At 49.5% G+C, this 13,489-nt stretch overlaps 3 protein-coding genes across 3 annotated transcripts; 1 reads left to right on the top strand and 2 right to left on the bottom strand.

Moving 5' to 3' along the window:
* Positions 1-2,326: 2,326 nt before the first annotated feature.
* EV420DRAFT_1751325 (WD40-repeat-containing domain protein) lies at positions 2,327-4,307 on the top strand (the record flags this gene model as incomplete). Its single annotated transcript, XM_060480365.1, has 7 exons — positions 2,327-2,426; positions 2,459-2,520; positions 2,582-2,864; positions 2,909-3,624; positions 3,650-3,714; positions 3,774-3,960; positions 4,024-4,307. 7 exons carry the CDS (start codon positions 2,327-2,329, stop codon positions 4,186-4,188), a joined length of 1,578 nt encoding a protein of 525 aa, XP_060325906.1. The 3' UTR covers positions 4,189-4,307.
* EV420DRAFT_1313772 (uncharacterized protein) lies at positions 4,308-9,256 on the bottom strand. Its single transcript, XM_060468618.1, has 30 exons — positions 9,104-9,256; positions 8,885-9,052; positions 8,762-8,836; positions 8,540-8,698; positions 8,421-8,470; positions 8,267-8,365; positions 8,155-8,209; positions 8,055-8,092; positions 7,828-8,001; positions 7,756-7,777; positions 7,614-7,702; positions 7,480-7,564; positions 7,347-7,398; positions 7,258-7,293; positions 7,041-7,204; positions 6,917-6,972; positions 6,594-6,843; positions 6,517-6,531; positions 6,221-6,458; positions 6,119-6,159; positions 5,890-6,059; positions 5,724-5,829; positions 5,611-5,660; positions 5,348-5,539; positions 5,232-5,291; positions 5,129-5,156; positions 5,046-5,065; positions 4,825-4,992; positions 4,703-4,770; positions 4,308-4,641 (listed from the first exon to the last, which is right to left on the bottom strand). The coding sequence occupies exons 1-30, from the start codon at positions 9,162-9,164 to the stop codon at positions 4,539-4,541; spliced, it is 2,892 nt and encodes a 963-aa protein (XP_060325907.1). The 5' UTR covers positions 9,165-9,256; the 3' UTR covers positions 4,308-4,538.
* A 1,772-nt stretch (positions 9,257-11,028) lies between these two features.
* On the bottom strand, positions 11,029-13,005 carry EV420DRAFT_1483994 (cyclin-domain-containing protein; the record flags this gene model as incomplete). Its single annotated transcript, XM_060470030.1, has 4 exons — positions 11,029-11,445; positions 11,511-12,186; positions 12,246-12,711; positions 12,774-13,005. The coding sequence occupies 4 exons, from the start codon at positions 13,003-13,005 to the stop codon at positions 11,029-11,031; spliced, it is 1,791 nt and encodes a 596-aa protein (XP_060325908.1).
* Between the last annotated feature and the right edge of the window lie 484 nt (positions 13,006-13,489).

Below are 13,489 nucleotides of genomic sequence, written 5' to 3' on the forward strand. Positions count from 1 at the left end.
AGTGGCGCCGACGTCACGGAACGAAATTGGAGGTGCAAAAGATTCGGGAAATCTCAGGGGGAGAGAGGGGAGGTGCCTCGGTGTGTACGTCAGCGAGAGAGTACGTCACCATAACATATATATATTACGGCAAGAGAGGGTGCGTTATGGTACAAGTAAGTAACTGTGCCGCAACATAGGAATTTGCACTGTCTAATGTCAAGTAACGCAAGCGGACGCCGTTGGCATTCACTAATAGTATTTCTTTTTTACGATTCAAGTTGGAATACCTGGAGATTTCCGAAAGGAGACAGGCTTTGGGCTGACAGTGCGGGAGAAGGTGGAACGACGATGTTAGATGTGGGGTTGCATCTTTCGCAATAATGGAACTTACAGGTCCCCCCACCAGCCACAGAACCGGGTTTTGGAGCCACAAAGGAAATTTTCTGCATTGTTATTGCTTCAAGTTGTTTTTAGCAGCGATCTGGCTGATTGTGAAATTAAGTATTGCTTATTGCTCTAAAGACATCACCTACGGAAGAGTAGGCCACAGACACGTCCTGATGGCTGATCTCACTAAGAGACGCAATCAAAACACTTCTCGCAGCTCTAAATACACTAATGAACAGACACAGAGCGAAATTTGGTCACATTTAAATAAAATGATCGTGCACTTGAGTACGATTGACAGTCTATGCCTCATGTCATCTGTCTGCACTGGCAGGGAAGTACGCTTCTTGGGCTAGATGCGCGCACCGCTAACGCGTGCAACTTGACTAAAATTAGGGTCAAATTTATCAGCCTGAAAGCCTTACATGTGAGAAACGAGTCAGTCCTCCGTTATCATTAATTTTTTCTTCTCGCAACAAGCATACTGGTTACTCGCACTCGCATATCACTCAATCGTAAGTTTTGTGAAAGGACGCAAAGCTTCGTCGCCGTCAGGGGTAGTATGTTCGCGTTCACGTCTGGTTTTGGTTAGATTCATCATCAACCTAGGAAACAGCGAGATGGCTCGCCCCGTCTCGAATGTTAATCTCCTGTGCGTGGTGACAACGGATGTGCGGGACCCAAGTCTTACTTCTTCCTTTCCCCCCACGAATTCTAATTTGACTGACTGACCTGCAATGATACGATACGATCCGTGAGACAATTCTGTCGTATGCGTCATAAATCTCCATTATGTATGGAAACTCTCGAGTAGTAACTTACCCGGGGATTCTGAGGTCAACAGGCCACGAGATCTTATCTTGTTCCCGCTCGTCGTAGGTGACGAGGACCGGATGCAATGCAAAGGATAACTGCGTACGTACATCATCTATCACTTGTTTGCTGGTTTGGTACGTTCCCGCTAACGCGAGGTTTATGAAGTCCTGCATACGTTACGGATACACCTTGGGGGGGTACAGAGAACGACACTAACTGCCTAGAGGCGGTCCGGAGCATGAAAGTGTTTGTGAAGGGATACAAAAGGCTCCGTACGCAACTTGGAAACGTGGAAGAAGGCCATCTATTAGCATTTGTCTCTGTATGCGGAGGGGGTTTCGGAGATCCGAATAGGTATGTCAGCAGAGACTCAACGCATGGAAGAAACTTGTTACCTGTTACCACCTTGCCACAACGACAGTCATTCATCATGGACAACCGTTTCACAAAGTCGCTAACCAGTGCTTGAGCCATCTAGTAGCCTAATTTTGTAACAGCAAGTCACATAGTGGTCAATGATACATGGAGCGATGCACGTTGGTAGTCTGATCAGTCTAATTCAGTTGAAAACAACCAATCTGTAGCGTCACCGAGCCAAAACAATGACCAAGAGAATGAAAACATCCGAGTTAATCAGAGGGATCTATGAGAAGCCACTAAGAGAACGACGGGTAATAGCTTTGCACCGACATCATGCAGGCTCGAGAAGTTAAGCTTGCCAAATCACTTTATGGGGGTGCAAAATCAGAGACTAGAGATCAGCTTCCAGCGTTTCTGATAGCCCCACTAGTTAAGCCTGCACAGAATCACATTCTCTCTAGTGATTGAGCAAGAACACGCTTGCGAAACAACCGGAGATTTACAAAAACCAAGTCCAGAGGTTCTTCCTGATACAAAAGGCCGTTCGAGACCAACACAAGAGAGCTGAGTTATTCGGGCCAGTCAAACGAGATCCAGAAATCACACGCGCGAGATCTCCAGGATGCGAGTTCTAGTGTGAGAGCCAAGTGAGAGTAGCCAAGTATAGCTCGGCCCAGTTCGGCAAGTAGAAGCACCCGACAACAGTAACAAAGCCACATCCAAAAATAGTCTCTCTACCTTTTTTCTTTCTTTCTCGTTTTCATGCGGTCTGAATTATAAGATGCCGAAACGCGGACCTAAACGCCAGAAGACCTCAGCTGACGACAATGCGAGTAAGGATGATGAGGAGAGAAGGCTGGAGAGCCTACTTTTGGGGTACCGTATGTACCGGATGGTGAGGAGATTGTGCTAGAAGACGAAGACGAGGGTGAGGAAGAGAACGGGAAGGAACTTCAGAACCTTACGGACAGAGACGTGTGTCGTTAGCTCTTTTTTTAATCGTTATTGTGATAAGCTAACTTGTGTTTTTTCGAAGTTGTTCTTCGTAGACGATGATGCTGGTCCTTCTGGCGAGGCTGGCAGGGATGAGGAAGATGACGACGAGGAAAACGAGGAAGAAAAAGGAAGCGATGATGATAACGACGACGACGACGAAGCCGAGCCAGCCGAGCGACTGGCCAAGCCTGAACCCGTACTCTCCTCTCGCAAAAAGCCAGCATGGACGGACCCTTCTGATCCTCCAGTTGTGTCCCTTGTCGCGTCCAAGCGCTCACGAAAACTCCGTGACGCGCCCTCTGAAACAACACTGTCAGGCCGAGGTACGAGTCTCGTCTTCGCCGCCAATTTGAGCGCATACATCCAGCTCCAGATGGGCTAAGAAACGACGGCGTGAAGGCGAAGACGACGACAAACGATAACGACAGCCTATTCACATCGACAGCAGGAATACTGTCACGGCAGAGTCGGCGTACACTGTCGCCTGGGATCCTCGCCATCGAGCGACTTCGTGACGCCAACCAGTCTTCGCAAAAAGCCGACGTCAAGTCGCTCGCCTTTCACCCCAGTGAGCGTGTCCCCGTACTTGCAGTCGGCACGTCGGACCGTCGAGTGCGCTTGTACAACGTCGACGGACACACCTCTCCGCTTCTGCAAACACTGCATATACCCACGATTCCCTTCACATCCCAATCCTCCGTTTCCTTCCATCCATCAGGGACGCACCTCCTACTTACTGGTAACCGCCCATACTACGCCGTGTATGACCTCCAATCTGGCGCTCTCAAAACACACAACGGGCTATGGGGAACACGATTCTCCACCCCGGGAATTGCCAAGGCAGAGTGCATGGAGATAACAGCATTCTCACCTACTGGTGAGATGCTAGCTGTGGCAGGCCGAGGTGGGAACGTGCATCTTGTTGATTGGCGGAGCGGAGGCGGGCAAGTTGTCGGGACGCTCAAGTGTGGGGCGGGCGGCGGGATTCGGGAGCTGTGGTGGACGAAGGAAAGGGAGGAGGAGGGCCTGGTGGTGCTCACGGGAGACGCCGAAGTTTGCTTATGGGATGTTGGTCAGCGACGGGTGTGTGAGGCGGTGGCGGGATGAGGGCGGGTTCAGAGGGGCGGGCCGTGCCATGGCCGGGACCACAACTGGCGGATGGATGGCTATCGGGTGAGCTCCGTCACCTCTCTTCATCATATGTCCATCATTGACCTGGGATTATTATCAAGTTCGAATTCCGGGTTAGTGAACATGTACACTGCCGACGCATTCGTTGGCACCAGTAGTAGTACCGCCCAACCAAAACCGACCAAAACTATCGGCAATTTGACCACTGCGATATCAACACTACGCTTTAACCACGACGCGCAGTTAATGGCTGTAGCCAGCCGGGAGAAGAAAGATGCAATGAAACTGGTTAGTTGTTCCCGCCCCTTGCCTTCATTCATTCATCCATTCATTCATTACATTTCATTTTAGATACATCTTCCATCGCTCACAGCCTTCTCCAACTGGCCTACATCAAGTAGTCCTATTGGACACGTCACCGCTGTAGACTTCTCTCCGCGAAGCGATTATCTTGCTATTGGGAACACCAAAGGAAGGGTGTTGCTTTATCACCTAAGGGACTACGGCAAGTCGTGATTTCATGGTAAAAGTAGAATGGACATCATATGATTTTATTGCCGTGACAAGTAAAAAGTATGCGTATGATGATTACCCATAATGACGATACATACATAAGAGGGGACGGGTAACAGAACAGTCGGCGCTACGTCAGACAGAAGGCGGCGCGAGATCACAGATCAAGACCAGGGAACAAAGAACAAAGACGGAGGCAAAGATGCAACAGCAACAAGACCAAAGAGCCAGAGCCACACAGACCAGAAGCATCGCACATTTATCCAGTCGCACATCTCTCCAATAACCGCGTATACGTATCAGAGATCTGACCCACAACAGGTCAGCCCCACTTTCCCAGAGGAATAAAACAATCAAAAACATACCTTTTCTGCTCGTTCCTTCCCCCCAGGCACGTACCTACAAATAACCGTACTCGATTCGAACCATCTCTTAGCTTCATCAAACGCCGATGACCTACACATGCACACAATACACATAAGCTTCAGGCGATGATGGTAGGAAAAGGAAATCAGACTCTAGGCATTCAAACCCAACGTTATACGCTGTGCTCAACAACCAGAAACGTTCGTCCATGGGGTAAGGCTAACGGAGGGGGGAGGGGTTGACAGCACTGCGAAAAACACACAGCAAGCTCACCTCATCGCTTCCAATACTTCCCTCAATAACTCCGACAGCCTGCTCGACGTACCCGATCGCCTTGAGCCGATCATTCCTAGCTATCATAATCGTGCACAATGCCCTCAGCCACCTCGAGAACTTGTCAATCGAGAGCGAGTTGTGATCGAGGCTCGCGCGGAGGATGGACTACACACGATCGAACGTTCCAACAAGCAATCCAAACAACGGCGACGACTCACTTCCAGACCCACGTAAAGAACTACCGGAAAAAGCACATATTTAGTTTATGTAGCTGTTGGAAGTAGTTTTTTTTGATACGTACTATTGATCGGGCAGTCCTTCCTTACCCACTAAAACGGATGACCCAAATAAGCCACGGATCAGGAATGAGAAAGCGGCAAATGGGAAAGAAAGAAAAACCTTACAAGAATATCCGCAATCGCTTCGTACGTGCTTGCCGCTAACGGACCAGCCTTAACCGTATCCTATCAAGAACATTATCAAACAGACACGTCCAACAGAAGTAAAGCACCAAACTTACCCCAACGACCCTGCCCACCGCCTCCCACTCCCCCAACCTAACCAACATCTCCACCTCAAACACCCTCAGCGTGTGCAAAAAATACCCCACCCTCACCAAATCATTCTCATCCGTAATCACTCCCTTCCCCTGGATCTCCTCAACCCTCTCCCGACACGTCTTGATTTCCGAGGATATATCACGTATCCGGGCCTTTTTGTCACGAGTACCAGGTCCAGATAAGGGGAAAAACACGGAAAAATAAAAGAGAAACAACTTCTCACATTGATATTAGTCTCCGAGTCGGGTTCCCGAGATTGCCGGAGTGCGAAGACTAAGAGTAAAAAGATAAAAATGGGGTTAAGTGGGAAACAGGAAGGGTTGGGCAAGAACTCACTCCGGCCGGAGACTCCGGAGAACGACGCAATGATGAGATGTAAATAAACTTCCGCATCGACGTCTACAGGTGATGTTGATGATGCCTGGCAACACGTTTCTAGCAGCTGGAAAAATATCGTAGAATCAGTCAACCCATCCCTCATCCCCATCCCTTAATTACTCACATCTCGTGCTATATCAAACAAATCCGAGATCCGCTCTTCGCAGCCCGAGCCTTCCCACTCCGAACACCCTTGTACAGCGCAGTTGAATGCTGTTCTCCATAACCATGAGACATCTTTGGATATCAGATTCAGCGCCTTTTGAGCGTTGGCAGCTTCGATGAGGATCTTCGCTTTTGAGGGGGAGTTGCGGGGGTTATTCTCAATTATCTACAACTGAGGGTCGACTTACCCGTCTGGAAGTGCTCCACCATTGTACCAATAAGGATTGGTCTGGGTTTTAATTAACGAGAGAAGGGCAAGGGGCGGGAAACAAGGAAAACATCCGACGCACTTATCAGCGGCAGGCTCGGTAAGCAATCTGAGCACAAGCTTGATGATGCACCGAAGCAACGACATCGCTTCCAGTACAGTCTCACCGCCCTTTGAAAGTTTCAGGGTCTTGAGAAGAGCTTCCAGGGCAGCTAGAAGGATCCGCCTGTTTTCGGATTCATGTGAAATCTGCGTGGCTAGAAGGAGCATCTTTCGGTCAAAATCTGGTGATTTCATCATGTCCTGGACAGCTCTAATGGCTAGAGAGTGGTAACGTCATGCGATGGAGCGCTCATGGTAAGAACAGAACAAACGGACCTTCATCATCGATGCCTTGGCAGAGTAGAATGAATGCTTCAAACTTCAATTCCTCCGTGTAACGATCAACCGCTTACCTTGATGAACAGCAGTAAGGAATATAACATAATGAGTAGCTGCTTCGGTGATGGGACAGCGGCGGATGACGGCGGAAGCTTTGGCATACTCTCGGTGCTCAATATAACAAAGTGCCGCTTTCCGGTGACATTTCGAGCTACTTGTCGGGCAGTTCTCCCGAAATAGCTTGTGACTACCGGCAATAAACCAATCTGCCGCGTCCGACCATCTCTTTGCGTGATAGTGACGATCACCATATTGCCATAAAAGCTTAAAAAAGAAAAAAGGGGCACGAGGGGGGTTATATTACAAAAAAACGGATAAGCGAATAAGAGAAACGCACCGTAAGACATGCTGTTGCCGGTACACTCGGAAGTTCGTAGTCTGCTTCGCAAATGGCTAAAAGGAGGGCGATGAGATATTTCCAATCAGTCGGGGGGATAGGCTGAGCTGGAAGGTTCACTGACATGTGAACGTGGAATCGATGGCCGCCATTGCTCTGGCGTGGTCTTCGTCCTTTGAGCAGTGAACGATCAGCGAGAGAAGCAGTCGGTCAACATGACCACTTGACCGGTCAGGACATGCTAGAGCCCGTTTCAGACAGTGCTGATTGACGGCAGTAACGAGGGCGCTGAAGCACGGAACCTGTTTAGCATTTGCTTTACCTGAGACACATGCACTAACTGTTGGTGGCTGATTGTTCGCAAGTCCTGTAGAACACTGACATGCTGTGAGCATGCCTATCTAGGCTACGTCGAAAGTACCGAGCTTACTCAGTTATTCGAGACTCCGTTAATTCCATGTGATCAATTATAGACTTGAATGCTAAACGAAAGATATCAGGTTAGCGATATATAACAGCCAAGTTGAAATATGCATCAGTCAGATCGTGTTACGTGCACTGACCATCTAACAGAGCTGGATCGCCAGCTTTGCGCCGTTTAAGAATAGCCAACCGCAGCCATCGAAGTTCTTGATATTCGGAGCTTGCCTATAAGATTTCAGGGTGGGGATGAGTCGAGAGCGCTAAGTGAACCTACGGGATCATCTGAGGAATCTATGGATGGGACGAGTTCGTCAAGTGTTGCTTCTGCTCTGTCGTATGACCCCGAAAGGAAATACGCTCTTGCTACATATGCTTCTTGAGCCGCGACAGTAGGATCCAAGGCACAAAACACAAACCTAGAGTTCTCAGCATCGATATCTGATAAACCATCGTGAGAGTCGGTACTGAATAGCAAGGCTGTACACGACCTTTAGTTGTGGCACGCCGGATATGGCCGAATCGTCTAGTTGGTCCGCCATGGTGAACGCCTTCTGTAACCACACCACAGCATCTGCAGGTTTCGTTCCGTTGTTGTCCGAAGTGGCGTGGCTTTTTAATATGGCCCTCCCAATGCCATGGAACTTGGTAGCCAGAAGTGTACGCTGATATTTGATGTGAACAACGGAGCGAATCATTATTCCAAATATGGACTTACATCATGAGGTGGTAGCAGAGCGAGACGCTGGTCATCGTCTGTCGTGATACACGTGAGAACCCATGTCGGCATTCCTTTTAGAACGGAACACAGCACATACCCGTTATCTTTGAAGACATGAAGTCAGCCACGGTATGATTTCCTTCCTTCCATGCCTGAATAGGGCAGGATGATCAGGACGGGATGTGTCAGCTCCAGGGAGAGATCCTTACAGCCTCCATTCGACTGGAGAAGTAGACTACTATAGCACGGGCTCTAGCCTGTCGATGGGTTCCATCTGGGTCTGGCGCGTTTCGCAAGAGCTCTTCAAACTAAACCAAAGTATGCATTGAAACGGAAAAAGAAAAAGATGATCAGTATATTAACCTTTGCGGCGCTAGTGAGCACACTGCCAGCCATATCGTTGTTTCCCAGTTCTGACATTGAAAATCATTCAAACTCAGCGTGGAATAACTTCAAAGAATTATAAAGTGCCGATCACAGACCTGAGAGGGTGGCGCCCGTCTTGCTTGCCATCTGGAGAACATGGAGAAGGGCTAATAAGGGATAAGCTACGCAGCAAGGGAAACAGCCTGGATACACACATTCTATCCCCGGCTTCGGTTCTAACCCTGCTTCAACAAGACGGAAAGCGGCAAGTCTGACTTGGAGCACGGAACGAATAAGCGACACAAAGATCAAATGTGCAGGTGCCACGGAGAGCTTACGTGCCACGACAACAGCCCGGCCGTCGTCCTCGGGGCATTTGCGGACTAGACTTGATATGTTCCACAGATTGACACCTTCAATGGATTTGTAGATATAATGCCAATAGAATGGAAAAAACGCGCCTTCTTGATCCAATCCGTCAGCCAACTCGGCGCAGTCCTTGCTGGCTCTCGGCCTCTGTTCCGTAAATGATTCTGCGAGAGAGGCGACCCGATGGAGATTCTTCACCAGTGTCGGTCGTACTGCCGCCTTGGGATCGTCGAGCTGGGATTTCGTACTTATCAAGAGATCTGTACAACGCGTCAATTACCTCTTGGGTTACAGCCCTGGGCAGCCCTCACCCTTGATAGACTGGAATATCTGCTGTAAACCGTGAGCAGACCGTTTCTTTGCCGTCGACATCAAGGGTCCAGGTCAAGTGCCGTCGCGTCATCGTCGTCACGGTCACAAACACGCCCCAATAACATTCGCACAGCATTTCCCTTCTGGGACGGCAACCACAAACCTTCCATTTCCGCTCAAGTTCGCCTTAGCCTTGACTGGTTTCATTAACAGCTGGCAATGGATGCTGGAAACCCCCCTCCTGCCGATGCTGTCGAGCGGGCAAAGACCGTGGGTTGCTAGTTCGCCGCGGTAGTAAAAAAACACATCTGTATGTCGACGTTTATTCTAGGAAGGTCGCAAGGAAGGACTTTTTGCGGGTCTGACTTCGGCGTTAGCCTCAGGCGAGCCTTTCTCTCTTTTCACATAGAACCCCCGTTGCTGAGCTCACTCCGTTATTCAGGTCTCATTGGTGCCAAGTTTATGGGCCTCAACCGGAATAAAACCGTTGTCACCATCGTCCGTGAGTCAAATGTGCAGTTGTGTATATCACATACTACATATATATCATCATCATCATCTCGCAGTATCGGGTGCCTTGTCCGGGTATTATTTCACGGAGGTCTGTTCTGTTCTGTTTGGATGGATTACCATATGCATGACGAACCCTAACTAACGTACACGTATACAGGCATTCACCCAAACAGCCCTTAAGCAACTCCAAGTAGAGTGGGAGAAGCGTCAAAAGGAACCATCGCAGCAGGATCGTCCCGGCGAGGAACCGCCGGCATAACCGGTGCCTCAAAAAAATCCATTTTGTCGTGGAAACCAAGGTGGAAAAGGGCAAATATGTATGTACGGACGCGGACCCTGTATTATTATACTTACCGCTGGCTTGTCATATGCATATGATGGATTCGAACACCCTTCTCTACCTCAATTGTGTCGTATACGTTAAGTAACGCCTGGGGGGCTTCGAAATCTTTTTTATCCCGTCTTCCTTTGTAAGGGCTGTCCGGAGCGGTGTCAAGTCATTCGACATTACGCCGTGGGCCCCTCTTCCCTTTGCCCCAATGGGTACGTATCCACACCCTGGCAGCGAACCACAAGCTTGTCATTCATGCAAATACCGTTTTCCCTGGACAACGGGTAATAAGCAGACAGAAAGCCCCCAACTTGCGATGGAAAGGAGGGGGGCTAGGTTGGTCCCGACTCCCGATGGCTTAAGTAATTCTGCGTTATTCAACCTTGTGGTAATAAAGTAATATCAATCTGTGGGACGTTTTATTAATCCTGAACAACTAGTAGTCTGATACAACAGCACTGGAATATTATGGCGCGTACATAGCCTTCTACCCCTACGATTGAAAAAAGAAAAAAAGACTGCGAAATCGCTCCTTATGCAGATGTTCCACCGTCCATCCACCGTTTGCAATATAATTGACAGGACTCATTGCCATTACCCCTTTCGAGATTCTTGCACATGCAGAGGGTACTAGGAGGAGTCATAGATAAGGTTTAACAGACGTCTCATTTTAGCCGACCGCGGAATGACCCGCCAACTCAGTACATGTTCCGGTCTTAGCTTTTTGTTGTTGGGTTCAATCGATTCGTTGTTAGGAGCCGAGTGCAAACGCGGGAGGGTATTTCGTTACATTGCAAACCCATCCCAACCAAATACGTAGCTGTCAAAAGTATCCTACAATTTCAGGGTAAAGGGAACGTTACTTATAGCGACGATGGATGTAAATACAACAGAATAAGTGAGATAATGCGGTATGTATGTATGTATGAGTGTAAATGCAATTGCGATGATTGGATTGATTGGAATGCAAAAGTATGTGCGAATGAAGGTCCTGAAAAATGTTGCGTGGGGAACATGATGGGACGGACGAGTCGTAAAAACGCGAAAAAAAGAAGCTTTTGAATATTATCATTACTTTCTTTAATACCCGCGGCTGCGATACCAATTATCGTGATGGGGTGTATAGCGGGGCGGAGAGCGCGGGGCTGTAGAGTAGAACTGGATGCCCGGGGGGCCAGCATTAGCGAAGGGTGCGGGGATAGGACTAGGCGTATTATCATTAGTATAGTGGCGGCTGGGCTTGGGGTGATGGAGGGGCGGTAGAACGACTTGGTGTGTCCATGCCGTTTCGTGCAGGTGATGCGACGGGTCAAGATTCATATGTACATCATTCGGACTCGTCGATGCAGACTGAATGTTAACCGGCATCGACGCACGCTGCGAGTAGCAAGGAACACTCGATGACGGCGGCGGAGGCTGATGATACCGCAGCCTGGGCCGACGAAAGCGGTCTTCTTCATCCATAGGCGAGCCTGCGAGGGTATAAAAGTACAGATTCTAGAAAGGAAAGCGTATTAGCAAACAAAGAAAGAAAGAAAAGGCGAAAAGCAAGGAAATCTCACCTCAGGTACAGCATTCCGAGTGCCTTCGCTCGCATTATACGCCGAAACGAGCGTTTGAGGAACAGTCTCCCGCTTAATCGGTACCCAAGGCGAAGACGACGAGGACGTCGGTGCCCGTGAAGGAGATTGCAGGGACATCTTGGCGAATGATTGCAAGCCTTCGAGCGGCGAATGCGAGTTGGAAGCCGAACCACCAGTCGAGGGCTCTGGAATCTGAAGGGAGATTGCGGCGGGCCGTTTGGAAGGTAGCTGGGAGAAACTCGCGCTCGTGGGAGAGAAGGCGGCCTCTGCTGTACGCTTCGAACCTGACTTGTAGAAGAGGGACGTGTCAAGAGGAGGAGCAGGAGGGTAATCAGTACGAGAGATCTGATTGGGTGACGTGGATCGAGCGCGAGGTGAAGGAATAGCGTAGCGGGAGGAGTAGCTTCGTGTCGAAGGCGAGCTGCTGGCGGCAAGTCGCGAAGACCGGGCCGGCGTGCGTGATTTCCGGAAATGGCGACAGTCCCTCTCCTTTGCCAGCACAAGTCCCTTGAGCAGACTCAACCAAGACTCGTACGTCTTTTTGTCGACATACAAATTGAAGTCGACGCCCATCAGAAACTCCCGCTCCATCCGGTTTATCTCGGGCAGTTCAATGCCAGACACTTCGGACCATGTTTTATTCGTATATGTATTACTGAAAAAAATAAAATATTGTCAGAGACGTGTCGAGACGCGTAAACGGGCGGAACTCACTCGTCAAGAAATTTGTTCGCCATCATAAGCGCAGCCACGGCTATTCGGAATTCACTGCCAGCCTGGGCCGGAGTCCCGTTGTTTCGGTCTTTGAGTCGGTAGATGTAGTGCAATGAGAGGACAATGACGGAATGTGAGACTTGGGTCGTCTCGAGCAGTTTCTGCATGAACTGAACAAAGGTGGGCGTCGCGACGAGCTGGAGGTTGCTAGACGTCGTTGGCCGGTTGAGAAACGGGGAATTCGGCGGTGAATAGGATCCTTGCGAAGGCGTAGAGGACGCGAACCAAAGATAACAGATCATCTCGCAAGTTTTCTCGGCAATGAAACGTGCTGAACGCGTCCGCGAGACGTCCAGCCAGTCAATGGACATGTCGAACGCGGGCGGTTTCGTTGTGGCGGCAAGTGGGGGAAGGCGGGTTGGTTCAGGAGAGTAAGTCGGTGGTGGAACATCGTCTGGCGGAGTTACTAAAAAGGGTGAACAATATGAGTCAATTCGCGTTCAAAAAGTGAGCAAAAAATGGACGCACGGGGCGGCATTGCCGACGCTAAATGGCGCACCGAGAGCTGACGATCAAAGTGGGCTATTGAAGGCAGCGTCGGGTGGTGCTGCACCTTTCTCCTTTCAAAGGTTGAGGTCATCGGTGGGGTAAGGGGTACGTCCTTGGGCCGCCAGTGCAGCGACCAGGACGAGAGGAGCTCGGTAGGTAGGGCATTCATGGTGCAGGAATGGGGGATGGAGGAAGGTGTATAAAAGGCCATGGCGTGGCCAGCCAGTGTTCAGACGAAAGGACGAAGCGGGTGGCATATTGCTGATATTTAAAACGGAAGAGATGTACGGTCTCGGAGGAGGAGTAAATCTAAGGACGTGATCTAACGTGATCTCAGGACGTGGCTGCATTTCCGCTTAGAGACAAACAGGGGATCCGTCGAGGGTCACCACGGCTTGGGCCACCCCCAATTTGGAACCAGAGCGCCTCACCACTTATTCTTTTTGCCAATCAAATTCCATCAAATTCCGTCAAATCCTAAATTCATCGTTTACAATTCAGATACTTAAGCATTCACACGTGACTCGGCACGCCCGGCACAGGGGACTCCCCAGGGATTCCCCATAGCCTTACCCTTAATTCATGTCTTGGTCGCTCCTTTTATGGCGTTCTTATCCTACTATTCTCCCACGCTCCTATTAATTTTCGCTTTTTCAATTCTAGTTTTATTCCCCATTATTCCCTTTTCTTTTCTT

Source organism: Desarmillaria tabescens, assembly GCF_030435595.1.
Source record: "Desarmillaria tabescens strain CCBAS 213 chromosome Unknown EV420scaffold_46, whole genome shotgun sequence".
NCBI lineage: Eukaryota > Fungi > Basidiomycota > Agaricomycetes > Agaricales > Physalacriaceae > Desarmillaria > Desarmillaria tabescens.